The sequence below is a fragment of the Stenella coeruleoalba genome, assembly GCF_951394435.1.
Source record: "Stenella coeruleoalba genome assembly, chromosome: 17".
Classification (NCBI taxonomy): Eukaryota; Metazoa; Chordata; class Mammalia; order Artiodactyla; family Delphinidae; genus Stenella; species Stenella coeruleoalba.
This window is the reverse complement of record NC_137163.1, coordinates 18,618,098-18,634,082: the sequence shown is the minus strand read 5'-3', so window position 1 is coordinate 18,634,082 and position 15,985 is coordinate 18,618,098. Positions and strand designations below refer to the sequence as shown.

The 15,985-nt window shown below is 43.0% G+C and overlaps 1 protein-coding gene across 1 annotated transcript; it reads left to right on the top strand.

The window, feature by feature from the left end:
• Positions 1 to 6,568: 6,568 nt before the first annotated feature.
• CCN3 (cellular communication network factor 3) lies at positions 6,569 to 15,263 on the top strand (the record flags this gene model as incomplete). The annotated part of the gene is given in 7 exon segments (XM_079902237.1): positions 6,569 to 6,625; positions 6,629 to 6,686; positions 6,689 to 6,867; positions 6,997 to 7,222; positions 8,312 to 8,566; positions 9,882 to 10,096; positions 13,520 to 15,263. Coding segments are annotated over 7 exon segments (1,287 nt in total). The 3' UTR covers positions 13,817 to 15,263.
• Positions 15,264 to 15,985: the final 722 nt, after the last annotated feature.

The window sequence follows — 15,985 nt, the reverse complement described above, 5'->3', positions numbered from 1 at the left end:
GTTGTGAGTTTCCTCTGCTGTGAATTTCACAGAAGATCAGCATCTGATGAGGACTCTCCATGACAAGACCACTTGATAATCATGTGTGATGGAAATAAAAATAAAGACACTGTGCAACCCCCAAAATGACCGAGCTTCCCCCTGATGCAGGTAACACGAGCAGCCATCACTTATTCCGCAAAAACAATTCTATTTGTGCCTTGTTCATCCCTCCTCTGCCATAAAGGTTATTAAGATACCAATGACGGAATTACCTTCGCTTTCTTTTGGCACCCAATCCAAATATATCCCTGTTCATGCAATTTCTTGCTGATAGCTAGAGAAATGATGATAGATAGATAGATGATAGATAAGCAGATACATAGATAGATTTTTTTAAAACCCAATTTTTTAAGAACCCGATTTCTTTGAATTGTCCTCAAAATCATCTAATGCAAGCCCAAATCTTATAATAAGCCTCCCCTAATTTCTTTCTGAGATGCCCCATGGTTCCCTATACAGTGTGTTACATGCTAGTACCATTCAAGATGCAGAAAAGAGAAGTTAATTCATTGAAATGGGTGCCTTGGGGTGTTAGGGCTTAATTCTCTCACAGAACCCTGTTGAAAAGGGCTGCAGGGCTTTGCATGTATCATCTTATTTAGCCTAACAACAATCCTAGAAAAGAAGAACAATTATTATCATTCCTGTCTTACAGACAGAGAAAGAAACTGAGGCACAGACTGGCCAGGTAGACTAAGATCTAAGGATCTGAACCCAGGTAGAGATGTTTCATCATAGAAGTTATCTGGCTTCCACCAAAATGCTATTACAAGTTACTTAGTTATCTAGGGTCAAAACCTGGTATCATACTTATACGGTCACTAGCCTGAGCTTCCACAGCCAGCCAGAGCTCCACTGAAGGCCAATCATCTCTTACCTCCAAATTCCTCTTTCCCTTCCCATTGCCACTCCACTAGTTCAAGTCCTCAATATCATCCTTGAACTACTGCAAAAATGTCTTAACTGCAGTACTTACCTCTGGTCACCTCCTCCTATAATCAAACATAAACTCTCAAAGAACAATGTTCCTAAATATTGGGCTGGCAAAAAGCTCATTCGGGTTTCTCCATAACATCTTACAAAAAAACCAAACAAAATTTTTGGCCAACCCATATATCCCTGTTCATGCAATTTCCTGCTGATAAGTAGAGAAATGATCGATCGATAGATAAATAGATAGATATTTTAAAAAACTAAACTCTAGAATTTGTCATTTATATTCTTCTAAGAGTTGGCAACTGTGGTCCACTTTTCCAAACTTATTTTCCATGACCTCCCTCTGTTTCAGATAAATTAAATCACTCTTCATTTCCTGAACAAGTCCTGAATTTTCCCATCCTTATGCCTTTGTTCCACTGTTTCTGTTCAGCCTACATATCCAGGTTTCAAAATCTTATCCATGCTTTATCCAACTTAATGTCATACAGTCTTCAAGGCAACATAGTTTAGTAAAAAGACAAACAATGAACATGGAATTATAGATTTTCCAAACACTTTTTCTTTGGCCTCCATTACACCCATGTTCTCACAGCAAAGAAATGAATTTCATCATCCTTTATGCTCCTATGTTACTTTGCCTATGTTTATTTACAGGAATTACCACATTCTGCCTTATGCCTTAGCTATTTTTTTCTACTTCGTTTTTCTACTAGATTATAAAGTTCTTGAAAATGCAAGACATCTTATTCATCTTTGATTCATGCCGTGAAGTATAAAATAATTATCAATTCATGAATTGGATATTATGAATATTCACATTGTCAAATGCAGCACTGTTCTGTGGTCCTGCCTCTCCTAAAAGTCTATGTTTTCTTACTTAGATTTCAGAGATTCGGTAGGAGTCTGCCTAAGTTTTTTAATACTCTGAGATAGCATTTGGGAATAGGGACTCACCCAAAAAAGAATCTAAATTTTTTTCCTTTCTCCAGGAGCAATCATTTGAAGCTATTCAGAGCTTTGCTTGTATTCAAGTGATACTACTTCCCTTCTCCTTCTTCACTTGGACACCAGGTTTTATGAGTTGGGTCCACCATCACCCAATATGCAGCGCTCCTGAGGCTTAGCTAACACGATGTCCTGCCCATATGTATGTGCCTTTGTTTCTGACGCCAATTCCTGGTCTAAAGGATTCTAGTCCATGAAGCAGAACTTGTTTCATTCTACCCAGCTATTACAAGCCATAGAGAAGTCACACAGAAAGAACTCCTGGTGGCCACTTTCTTCAGCTGGGCACAGGGAAGGGCAGGGCTAGTGCCAGGGGGTTGAGAATGTGGTATGTAAATTGGTAGACTTGATAGACTCCATTCCAGTTCAAAAAACTTTTAAAATAATTATTTAATTCTCCAAGAAGCTCACTTCCCTAGAAGGAGTTCATTTAGCAGTGGGAGAAATTAACTTATTTCTCAAATTTCTAGGTAAGTTATAGTTTGAATTTTTTACTTAAACTCCTACATTTTGGGGTGTTTTTAAATAAGAAATGCACTAAAAAATAAATTTTAAAAATGTAGGCAATAGGAAGAGGATAACATTAAATACTAAGTATATAATGTTCCCATCAGTGTTCCTTCTCTGACCCTCATTGTTTCTACAAAAGCAAGACGTCAAGAGCTTTGTCAGAAAAGCAAGAGGGTTTGGTTGAAATTAGCCATATCACTGGACACCACGTAGGGCTGACCTGCCTAACATATAATGGGAATTACCTTGTGTTCTGCCAACTCTCTGGGGTCCCAGAAAAGGGACCTATGAAGGAAATTCAGAAAAGAGCGACAAAATTAAGGAGTTGACAGGCTGATTTAGGAGGCACATTATGAGAATTAAGTGTCATGTGGCCTGGCTGAACAATGGCTGAAAGAAGACACGGTGAATGGCCGTGAGCTTACAGAGAATGTGATCACCGAGGAAAGGAGAGAGATGGAGTTGTCCTGGGGTTGATAACACCACAGTCACTGCTTTTTATTGGTTTCATTTTTAAGATGGGATTCTGTGCTTTCTATTTCTCTTTCCTGCTACAGAAGCCACTGCCAATATATTTTAAATCTTTTATAATAATGAAAAAGATAAAACAACAACAATGGAAACCCTTGTAAAAGTTTGCCTTTATAAAATGTAGGAAGTTCTCTAAATGTATTCTCTAAAGGTAGGAGCATTGACTGATAAGTCATAAGAATATAAATCCATTAACAGTCCATCTGAGATAGAGAGGGAGAAATGAGTCTCTGGTACCACATCTAGGGTAAAGGAAAGGGTAGAGAGAAAGAAGGGAAAGGGGAAAAGTGAATCCACCACAGTACTTGCACCTTCTAACCCAGTGGAGTCTCCATCTTCGTTGGTCGCCAAGACCAGTAACTCATGAAAAGTCTCTATTACGGAGGCCCCTGACTTCCCCAGAGACCTCAACTGACACATGGTTTATTTCACACAGGAGATCACCAGCGTGTGTGCTATCCTTTAGACTCTGAGTGTGCGGAAAGACTAAGAGAAGGTGCGTGTCAGGGGCATATGGGTGATGGCTGATAGGACCAACTTAGCCTCTACTGCCGCAGAGGAACAAACAGCCTCCAGTTCTTTCTTACCTCATTGTATGCAAAGCGGTGACAAATGACAAAACTTCAAGTGAGGTTTGCAGTATCTCAAAAGGTCTAAAAACAACTGATCCATCCTTGAAATAGGTGTTGGGGGTATTATGGAGAATATGACCTGCTCCCTGCCATCAAGGGCTCCCAGGCAGGAGAGGGAGGCAGACACAGAAATAAGCTCATCATTATTCTTCAGTGAGTTAAGAGATAAAAGAGAAAAGCAAGGAATGCTGGGCCTTCAGAGAGAATGAAATCTATCCCAGCGGAGAGGATTCAAGAGACCGTGTCCTGGAGGTGGCAAAGCAGGACCTGACATGATTGTCATCAGATGTCTTCATTTTCAATTTCCAATTGTTTTAATGTGGAGGTCCTTATCCTTTATAGCAGATGAGAGAGTGGACATTCCTTCTGGGGTGACAAGGTCATAACATAAGAGGTTTGGAGAACTTAAGGATGACACTTCCCTTAAACATTAGAAGCTGGTCCGTGGTGGGACAGACTGAGAAGCTGACACACAGAGAAGCAATAAAGATAGATAGAGGGATGGAGTCTTCATGGCTCCGAGGCCCTGATCTCGGTTGCCTCTGAGTCCTAGTGGCACCATTCCCACATCATTATTATGTGAAATACCACAGCCTCTGTCCCATAAAGTCATCTTTCTGGAACTAGCTCCAGTTTGGTTTTTATCACTTTCAGCAGTCAAGAGACCTGAACGGCAGCACACGTTAGCAGTGACCTGACATCTTCCTTGTCCTAAAGTTACATTTCTCCTCTCACCCTCCCCTTCTCCAGCAAAAGTCAGCCCAACCTCCATGCTGCCAATTTCTCCTTGTTCTGTCAATTCATACATTGAAAACTTGGCCTATAGTCTTGCCTCTCCAACAGTTGTGCTCCTAGCTGTCCCATATCAAGGTTTCCAAAGGCCAGCTCCCATTTCCAAGTACAATGAAGTGCTGTCTACCAAGAGCTTTCACCAGAAAATCCAACCGAGTGGATTGAGGGTTGGGTCCAAGAATCTATATTTTTCATATACAATGGAATATTACTCAACCTTAAAAAAGAATGAAATACTGCCATTTGCAGCAACATGGATGGACCTAGAGATTATCATATTAAGTAAGTCAGAGAATGACAAATGTCATATGATATCACTTACATATGGAACTTAAAAATGATATAAATGAACTTATTTACAAAACAGAAATAGATTCACAGACATAGAAAACAAATTTATGGTTACCAAAGAGGATAGATAGCAGGGGGTGGGGAGATGGAGATAAATTAGGAGTTTGGGATGAGCGTATACACACTAGTATATATAAAATAGGTAAACAATAGGGACCTACTGTGTAGCACAGGGAACTATACTCAATATCTTGTCATAACCTATAATGGAAAATAATAACCCATATATATAACTGAATCACTTTGCTGTACACTTGAAACTAACACAACATTGTAAATTAACTATACTTCAATTTTTTTAAAACTCATTAAAAAAAGAATCTATATTTTTCAAAAATACACCCTGGTTGATTCTGACGTGCAGCCAGGTGGAAGTATCACTAGACCAGATGACCCATGGAGCCCATCAATTTGAAGAGTGTATTGAGTGTCCTCGACATGGCACAAATTAATCGTTCAATCTGTCACCAAGATTTACTGCTCCGTCTGCTTTTCCTCAAAGAAAGCAGAATTCATGTAGGCTCGGAATTATGTAACAGCAGTTTTCAGCTGCTCAGAGAACTATACTGAAGGGCTTGGGATGACTGCATGCGGGGAAGCAGGCGTGGCAGGGGCAGACCTGGGCCCTTACATAAGCTGCCTTTGATTTCTTCACACCGGAGCTGGATGACCTAGAGGAAATTTGTTTCCTTTTAAAGCCTAGAGTTCCATCCCAAGCCTGTATAATTTTTCTGAAAAGTGTCTTTCCAACACGACTACCCCCAAAGGAGCTGGACATAGTTATCCCTGAGGCAGAAGCGAAGTTGAAGTACAGGGGAGACATTTTGTTTTAAACCATCAAGCAGTGTCAACTCTGGAGCAGTCAGACTGCTCTCCTCCTCAGGAGAGATGACAAGCGTTTCACGGCAGTCATTTTTGAAAGTAGGTGCCAGGTGGGAGAGGGGTTTGATTTGCTGGAGCGTCAGCTCAGTAAAGCAAGTACCTCCCGCAGTCCTCCCTTAATTCGCTGAGGTTTTGACAGGGGCTGAGCTGAAGGGGCCTTATAAATTCTCACAGGCTCTTGTATTCTGACATGTGCTGTTTCACAGGAGGCGTGACACCACTGGTGTTTCAAGGTTTTTCTCTACCAGGAAGAAAGTTTTTATGTACCTCGGGCTCTTGTATTTTTATTTCATTATGTTTTACTTGTATTTCTACCAAACCTGCAGAATCGGCGGGGCTTGGAATGGTTAAAGTCAAAAGGCCTTTTTGCCTTTCGGTAAACAGCATCGTCCCCCATCCTCACTTTAAGATTTCTTCTACTTTCTGCTCCCCCCGCCCCGTCCCCAGCCACTACTTTCTCCCTTTTCCTCCCTCTCTCCCCTCCCCCTCTCTCAACACTCTCAAAGCGTGCCCTAAACGGTGACAAACTTGCATGTGCTTCCTTTATGACTAAACCCCTGGGCCTCTAGCCAACCCCTCACAGATGGTCCCAAACATCGGACACCCCTTTAGGGGCACCCCACGTTTGCAACCCAGCTGGGAACGGCCAGGGTGGAGGAGAAGCGTGACGGGGAGTGGCGGTGTCTTAGTCCTGGGGGAAAGCGAAGCAGCTTCCAGGAGGAAACAGGCGTTTCCTTCCCACGCGCTCGGCGAAGCCCTGGGTCCTGGCCCTGGGCCTCCACCCAGCCCCTCCCGGCGCCCTGGGAAAAGCCAGTCGCTACACACAGGCACATGCAGGCCCCGGGGCCGCGCCCTAAGGAGAGCAGCACCCACGGCCAATTGCTATGGCAACTCCGGGGCTCGTTCCATTCCCCACCCCGCCGATCCCCCCGCCTCCTGCCTGAGCTGCAGCCAACCGGCTTGTGCGCGTCCCAGGAGCGCGCTATAAAACCTGCGCGGTGGCGCCGGGCAGGGGCGAGCCCGACCAGGAGCAGCGCGCGCAGAGCCAATCTCCGACCTGGAAAGCCCTGTGAAAGCGGCAGGAAAACGCCTGAACATGCAGAGTGCGCAGAGCCTGCGACTCGGTCCACCCAATCAGTGCCGCTGCCTGGCTTTCCTCCTGCTCCTCCAACTCCTGGGACAGGTGAGTGGCGCACTCATCAGGTGCCTCTGGTTACTTTGCCTTTCTTGGGCGGCCCCTGCTCGGTCCCGGGGTTGCTCTGCCTTCCAGGGTCCCTGCTAAGAAGTTTCTCCTGATCTCGCCCGCCCCCAGGTCCTTGCGACTCCGCGCTGCCCCTCCTCGTGCCCGGCTCCGTGCCCCAAGAAGCCGCCGACCTGCGCCCCCGGGGTGAGAGCCGTGCTGGACGACTGCTCCTGCTGCCTGGTGTGCGCCCGCCAGCGCGGCGAGAGCTGCTCCGTGATGCTGCCCTGCGAGGAGAGCCGCGGTCTCTTCTGCGACCGCAGAGCGGACCCCAGCGCCCAGACTGGCATCTGCATGGGTAACCCTGCCCCCTCCTCCGCTTGACCTCCTGTCCCTCAGCTAGCGGAGCTGCCCGCTCTTTCCTCTCTCCTTCCCCCCAACTCCCGAGAGGGTGATGAGCAAATACTAACAGTGATGCCGTGGGTGATGTTTATGGAGCGCTGTGTGCCGGGGATGGTCTGGGGGCGCGTGGGGCTTTGCGGAGCGCCAGAAGCCAGAAGGGAAACCTGCCCGCGGAGGTGAGAAGCATTTGCCTCCCTAGAGAAGAATCTAGATAGACACGGAGCAGAGCAGAGTTAAGGGCCAGTGAAGTCATTTCCTTTGGAAGTTTCCAGGGTACGCTCGGGGGGTGATGGAATCTTGGGCTTACTTACAGGCTCACACTTCCCCCAACTGTAGCCAGGCTGGTTTGTTTTCACACCTGTAATTGTCCTGTTTGAGCCAAAGCAGCCACTGCTCTCCTGGGATGACTATGCAACCGCTGTCTGGGCCGTGAGTAAAATAAAAATGCAGGCAACCAGCCAATCCAGGATGGTGAAACTTAATCAACTGGGGATCAGTTTCCCACACGGTGCACCATTTAGTTGGAGACCTGTCCCTGCCTCCCTGGATAAGAGGGCTTGGAATAGGCTTTTAGTTTCTTCTCTAAACGAGTAATGATTTATCGTGCTGGAATGCCAAGGAATCCTGATGCCCTTCCCAGTTTGACCAGTTAACCTGTTTGGAGGCTTAGGAAGAGCACTTTTTTCTTTTTAATTCTGAGCTTCTGGAGTAGGAGAATCTAAGGAGGTTCTTGCGAAACAACACTATCATTGGGAACAACAGCTGAGGGCCCTGGGGAATGTCACTTCACGGCTCTGCCCATCTTTCCTCGTGCGTAAAATGAGTGGCGGGACTGGGTGGTCTTGAGTGTTTCTTCTTGCACTGGGAGGCCTCCATGAGGACATCTCTCTGCTGGTGGTGGATCAGCAACCAGATGGCCTCAACTAGGAAAAGAATGATTTGGGGCTTGGAATATGTGCTGTGGCTCTTATATAGCCTCTTCGATGCACCGTGTTCTTGATTTTCTCTCCCCTTCCCTCTCTGCTCTGCTTCCCCAACATTCTAGCGATAGAAGGAGACAATTGTGTGTTCGACGGAGTCATCTACCAAAGTGGAGAGACCTTCCAGCCTAGCTGCAAATACCAGTGCGCCTGCCAAGATGGGCAGGTTGGTTGTGTGCCCCGCTGTGAAGAGGACCTGCTACTGCCCCAGCCTGACTGCCCAGCTCCGAGAAAAGTTAAAGTGCCTGGGGAGTGCTGTGAAAAGTGGATCTGTGACTCCAATGAGACGGGGACATTAGGGGACCTCCAAACCCTTCCAGGTGAGAAATTCAACATACCTGAAAATGATCACAGCACAGGACTAAGTGCATGCAGGAAGCATGTATGCTCTTTGGGATCTGCAGTGAGAAACTGGCTTCAGCTTCTGGTCATTCAGTTGTGGAGTCCAGCTTGCCCACTGAGATCAGACACATCACGTGTTGGAATCCCAGACAAGTTACTGAAGTACACACAGCCTCTTCTGAAGAAGAATCACATCCAGTGGTTCTGTTGAGCCATAGGGATGCGTTTTCTTATTACACGACTGCCATTTATATTTTAGTCTGTCCCACTTGACCCTTGTTAACATTGCAAAGATGTGCTTTGGCAACTTTATGCAAAACATGTAATCGATAGAGCTTCTGTACTTGTGGCAAGTGTCAACTCCATGGGAACACCATTTAAGCCATTTGCAAAGGGCCTGGTGATGACTCTTTCTTTTCTGGACTCTGTCAACTACCTGTGCACTCTTAAGACCAGCTTCCCTAAAGAATGCCATCCCTGGACAGGTGTCACAGAGAAATGCCACCTTTCCAGGTGCTGCAGGAAGGATCAAGTGATACTTTAGGATCTTTGTTTTGCTTTTCCTTTTGTTTTGGCTTATAAAGGAAGTGATATTTTTTGAAAAGCAAACATTCAAGATCCAGTAGAGAATATTTTAGAAGCCATTAATCAGCCGGGTTATTTATACTGGCAGTACACAGAACTTCACAGTTTTTCTGAAGTCAGAAATTCTCAGCCATGCTTACAGATAGGAAAACTGCCATGTAAGAGAGGAGATGTGCCCTAGGCCGTGCATATTAAATGTTGAGACAGAACTGTCTGTCATCAAAGTCCCAGTGACTATATCCTACAACCCAAATGACCAATTCTACCTCCCTAAGGCAGAGCATTACCTCCATCACTATTCTGAGTTGGTTGGTTCTACTTACTCATCCAATTACAATTTTTTCATTATCCTTTCTCTGGACAAAATCACACATTGAAAACATTACGGTTTATGGAATGGTTTTTGATGCTATACTGTGCTATATTCTTAGAACTACTAAGCTTCTCAAAGACAGGTCCTCCTAAACTTCTTATGAACAAATCGGACAGTCATTCCACAAAGATTTCTTGAAGGCCGACCATGTGCCAGGCATTGTGCTACCTGTTAGGGGTTTATAAATACAGAGATCCAGGTCTGCCCCCTGAGAACACCTGAGTTGCACAGGTACCGAACTGGATGAGACGCTCTTCCTAATGATGGTTGAAAGGACCACTTTGCCATCCCCACATTTTACGCAATAACACTGTCCCTATTTCAACATCCTGTAGCCTACAGGACCGAAGCCACTCTAGGAGTTGCAGTCTCCGACTCAGGTATCAACTGCATTGAGCAGACCACAGAGTGGAGTGCGTGTTCCAAGAGTTGTGGCATGGGTTTTTCCACCCGGGTCACCAACAGGAATCCACATTGCGAGATGGTGAAGCAGACCCGGCTCTGCGTGGTGCGACCCTGTGACCAAGAGCACAAGCAGCCGGCAGATAAGGTATGAGCCTGGGAGGAGCCCCCACCACGGAGGGGCCTTGCCTCGTTGGGGCCTGTGTTTTATTTTTTGTTGTTGTTTTTGTTTTTCTTATAAGGCAAGGAATAGTGACTTTATTCAGAAAGCCAGCAGACCAAGAAGATGGCGGACTAGTGTCCCCAAAAACCATCTTAATGGGGTCTGGATGTCAGTTTATTTTATAGAACAGAGAGGGGGAGGAGGTGAGGAAATAAAGTAAAAAGACCATTGATTTTGCAAAATATCTCCTGGCTTGGCCAGCATCAGGGAGGGGATGTGTTACTTTCTTCTTTTCTGCAGGCATTCACAGGTGGGCAGGGTCAGATTGTCTCCCTGTGAGCTGAACAAAGGCACTTTAGTTTAACATTCAGGCAGCAGCAGGGCAGGGTTCCCTGAGGCAGTCCATTATGTATGATTATAAAAACAAAAGCAACAAAAAGCAAAGCTTAAAGTAAAAGAAACAGATCCAACATGGAGTCAGATTTTGCTCTTCCCTGTAACAATTCCCCACTGTCTTGTCCATTCCGCACTCCTGTGGAAAAGGGGGCAATGACCATTCTAACTGCTTCTTCCTGTGTCTTGTCAGATGGATCTTTCTGAGAATGTCCACCATTGGTGCCAGTTGTTCCAAATGTTGAGATTTGTCTTCTTTTGTTCCTCTTCAGAAAGTGTTTACTTTACACCTGTAGACTTAAAAAATATTCACAACCTAAAGGTTGAGAGTTATGTTTTATTCGGGAGGGGGGCCTGGGCTTTAGAAAGTCACTGTGAAGCTGACTTCAAGGTCAGCTCTAATGAAGGAGTTTACCTTCTTTTATTTTCTCTTTAATGTATTGAAATATCCCCAGCAACTCACAGCAGATGAAGAGGGAGGGGCCAGACCTCTACAGTAATGTCCCCGGTTGAGAAAAGTCTGGCAAATCTCATTTCATCCTGGAAAAAACTGGCTACTCAGTGGTCAAACATGATTTCTTTTAGAGAGGTCATTTCTGAAGCTCACAGGGAGACACAGTCTGAAGGAAGTAACAGAGTAGGGACCACATCTGCCTTCCTCATCCCTCAGTCCCCCACATCCTACCTGGGATGTACTGTGTGCTTGATAAACAACTGTTGATGAATAAATGAATGGATGTCTGGGAATTATTTTCTGTATTTCAAAAAGCCTAGTATGACTAGTACACTTGCCAGCATAAGGCTATCTGTGCCAAATAAAATAGCACATTTCTTTCCTTTTTTGCTGGAATGATATCAACTCAGTGTGTTAATGCTGAGTACAAGGCATGCAGATCAGAAGCTCTGATTGGTTCCTGATGACATCACAAGCCTTGTTAGCAGAGCCCTAGGTCAGATAAATGCAGTACCCAAATCGAACTAGTATATGGACCCTTGTACAAACCTAAGGCCAAAATAAAACAGTTCCTAACAATGAAAGATTTACATATCTCTCCACTGAGGCAATATCATCTCACACTTAAGGGTGCAACTCTGGAGCCAGACAGCCTGGCTTTAAATCTTGGCTTCCCACATGAACTAGCTATGGGATCTTGGGTGATTTTCTTAACCTTTAAGCCTCAGTTCTTTCCCCCATATAACAGAGACATTAACAATACCTACCTCAGAGTTGTCATGAGGATTAAATAGAATGAATTTGTGAAGTGCTGGGCATAGATTACTCTGTTAACATAAATATCATTACCTAATATTAAGCATCATTTCTATTTATTGATAAAATAAGAGTCTCTAGTGGTTGCATTGTTATATGGCTACTTAGCTGTGTGACTTTTTGAGGTCCATTCTAACTTTATGCTTCTTCCACCAATTTAGAAAGAGCCCCTAGAAACACCTTCTTCTCTGTGTCTGTCCTTCCCTCTCTCTCTCTCTTTCTCACACACACACACACACACACACACACACACACAGAGATATTGCAGACCTTGTACCCTTTTGTGGATATTGGCAAAAATATACACTAAACATTAAATATTAAAAAGGAAAAAACAAGAAGCCTTTAAATATTGTCAAGTACACAGTAACTTGCTTATTAAATAAGCCATTTCCATGTCATGACTTTAAAATTTTGCTTTTTCTATTGTTTCTTTTTCTAAAATTCATATTTTTCTTGTACCTGGCACCAAGTTTGATATTGGGAGATATTATATTTAAGACATTTATTTATAGTATATATATATATATGTATTTCATTAAGGGGCCAGAAATTTGTTTGGAATCTAGGGAAATGCCAGCCAAATAATCATTACTTCCTTATCACCAAAAGGTTCTTAAATGTGAGATGGTGCTTCTTAAAGCATGATTCCCCAGACCAGCAGCATCATCTAAGAACTTGTTAGAAACTCTGGGTGTAAGGCCCAACAATGTGTGTTTTAACAAACCCTCTAGATGATTCTGATGTACTCTTATTAAAGTTTGAGAGCTACCAATTTTAGAGAATTCCAAGTCTCATCACTCCACAAGCTGTGGATTACAACTAGGAAGGTGAAAAGCAGTGGAAAATTGTGACAAATTAGGTGAAAAAATCTAGGTGGGAAATTAACATATCATCAATGTCTTGCTGAATTATCAATATCGGGGTTCCTCTTCAACTCTTACCAATGGAATGTTGAATAAATTCTCCACTGACCGTGCCTTCATGGAAACTAACCTTAAATCCCACTGTCTTAGACTTTCCTGAGTCACAGTGTAATAGAAGGAACGGGCTTTGTGTCAGACAAATTCAGGTTCTAGATGTTTTCTGATCACTTTGGCCTCCGAGACTACGTTTACTCATCTATAAAACTTGGACAGTTGCTCTTTATGTGAATAACTGCTCCTTGTATGAGTGAATGTTCCTAATAAGGTTAAGTAAGTTAATGTCTGAAAAATATTTGAAACATTAGTAGGCTTGCAGTGATGCCATATTTATTCCATTTCTCTTTATAACACCTAAGAATGTATTGGGCTAATAACAACGCCAAAGCCTATTTACGGTGGTTTGAAAAAATAGATTTCTTTATCATACATATGCTTTCATCTTCATGCTTATGCCACATGGTCAAAAGATGGTTATATACAATTAGGCATGATTTCCACATTCTAGATAGGAAGGCAAATGAATGCAGGAAGCGATTAAGAACTGTACCCATCTGAAGGGCAAAGGATTTCCCAGGATCCCTTGGTTTATGTATCACTGGCCAGAACTTGGCCACAAGGCCATTGCAAGCTCCCAGATATTCTGGAGAAGAATATACTTGTAGTGGACCACATTACTCAAACAAAATTAACATTCTGTTAGCAAAGAAGAAAGAGCAACAGATTTTGGGTAGGCAGCTAGCAAGTTATTCCATATGCCTAGACTGATCCCTTGGAGGAATGATGGCCGTTTCATGCATCACTCCTTTTCTTCTTTCTTAGAAAGGGAAAAAGTGTCTCCGCACTACCAAGTCACTCAAAGCCATCCACCTGCAGTTTGAGAACTGCACGAGCCTATACACCTACAAGCCCAGGTTCTGCGGTGTCTGCAGCGATGGCCGATGCTGTACCCCACACAACACCAAAACCATCCAGGTGGAGTTCCAGTGCTCCCCAGGCCACACCCTCAAGAAACCAGTGATGGTCATCGGGACCTGCACCTGTCACAACAACTGTCCTCATAACAATGCGTCTTTCCTCCAAGACTTAAAGCCAAACACCAGCAGAGGAGAAATGTAATGTGTCCCCTGAGAAGCCCACCTACAGAGGCAACCTGTAGCCACCCACTATCAAATGACTATAAGAAAAATTACAAAGAATTATTATCCACATCTGCGTCCCATGTATTTTCTGTGGTCATATGAGGTCAGTTATGTCTGTTTTTTTTTCATGAAAGATATGATTAACTGTAAACTTGGAATCAAGGTAAGCTCAGGATAGTGCTTAGGGATGACATTCTTTTGTGCTGTTTACTACACATGAAAATTTCTGTAAACTTCAGAAATCAGATACATGTCTTACTGTGTAGACTGTATCCCATTACACTCATTTTGTTATACGCTAGTGAAATTTCAAGAAAAGGTCACAGTAATGAATGACAACGGTGAAATCTAAGGTCATACTGAGGGTGTCATCATACAAATATTTCACCATAGATTGAGATTTGACCTAAGGGTTCTCTGTGGAGCGCTCATTTTGAGTAGCTCAACTCTGAACTTCAAATTCCGAGATCCGAGGAAACATATAGCTCTTCAACTCGAAATCTAGAGATTATTAGTTTTTTGTGTACATAGAAAACAAGCTGTATCTACAGTAATGGAATGCTTATTAATTAAGTGCACTGGTGTCATCAATTGGCTCCATTTCAGACAAGTTGACTCCTTTCCAAAAGAAAGAAGCTAAACAGAAAACTCTCCCTTATACGTAGATGACCAGCCTCTACCAGCCCTCAGACATTTGTATGTGTCTGGGGGCTGCTGGGGATCACTAGTTTTTTAATTCAGAAGAAGCAGAACATATCAGCAGGGCTCCTCTCTCCTTACTGATGAATAAACTGAGGCCCAAAGCACCTGATTACAACCTTCGATGACTTTCAAGTGTGCTGGTAGTGGAATTTTGAAAAAGAAGAACAAAATCGACAAGACTGCAGTGACAAGATACCACAAACTCTATGGGAGTTTAGAATTATTGTACAGATCCCCAAACTTATCCTTGGGCCTTAGTTATGCAAACTCATGAACAAGATATATGTGTCTACATACATGTATCTAACTTGTCAGGCTATAAGATAGGTTGCAAACTTAAAATGTATACATTCTTCTAATGTCACCTTATGTGTTCAGCTTTTCTCCTTTGAAGTATTTATATAAATATAAATTATACATTTTTAAAATATTCCTTTTACTTTCTCTGTTTGTCAGACATTACTAAATAAACATGATCTTATCAGTGTGTGACTCTGCTGTTATTTTTGTGCTTCTGAGTTGTTTATTGAAAATATAAATTAAAATTTACAAATTAAATATTGAAAGCAAAGTGGTCATCTTTAGTTGAGCTTACGACTTCTTATCAGAAGGAAAACAAAAGACAGCTCTTAATTTGGTGATCTCTATTGCCAAGGCCTCAGATATTCTCCACACTTTCTACTCAATCCAATATCTGGATCCCTGATGTTTTTTTCTGGACAACCTGCAAGACACCTCCACATGTTAAAAATTTCGTCTTTATTCCTGTCCTGCCCCTAGGTTCTTCAGACCTTTTTTTTTTTTTTTAGATTCTATATATATGTGTTAGCATATGGCATTTGTTTTACTCTTTCTGACTTATTTCACACTGTATGACAGACTCTAAGTCCATCTACCTCACTACAAATAAGTCAATTTCGTTTCTTTTTATGGCTGAGTAATATTCCATTGTATATATGTGCCACATCTTCTTTATCCATTCATCTGATGGACATTTAGGTTGTTTCCAACTCTGGGCTATTGTAAACAGAGCTGCAATGAACATTGTGGTACATGACTCTTTTTGAATTATGGTTTTCTCAGGGTATATGCCCAGTAGTGGGATTGCTGGGTCCTATGGTAGTTTTTTTTTAGTTTTTTAAGGAACCTCCATACTGTTCTCCATAGTGGCTGTATCAATTTACATTCCCACCAACAGTGCAAGAGGGTTCCCTTTTCTCCACACCCTCTCCAGCATTTATTGTTTGTATATTTTTTGATGATGGCCATTCTGACTGGTGTGAGGTGATACCTCATTGTAGTTTTGATTTGCATTTCTCTAATGATTAGTGATGTTGAGCATCCTTTCATGTGTTTGTTGGCAATCTGTATATCTTCTTTGGAGAAATGTCTATTTAGGTCTTCTGCCCATTTTTGGATTGGGTTGTTTGTTTTTCTGATATTG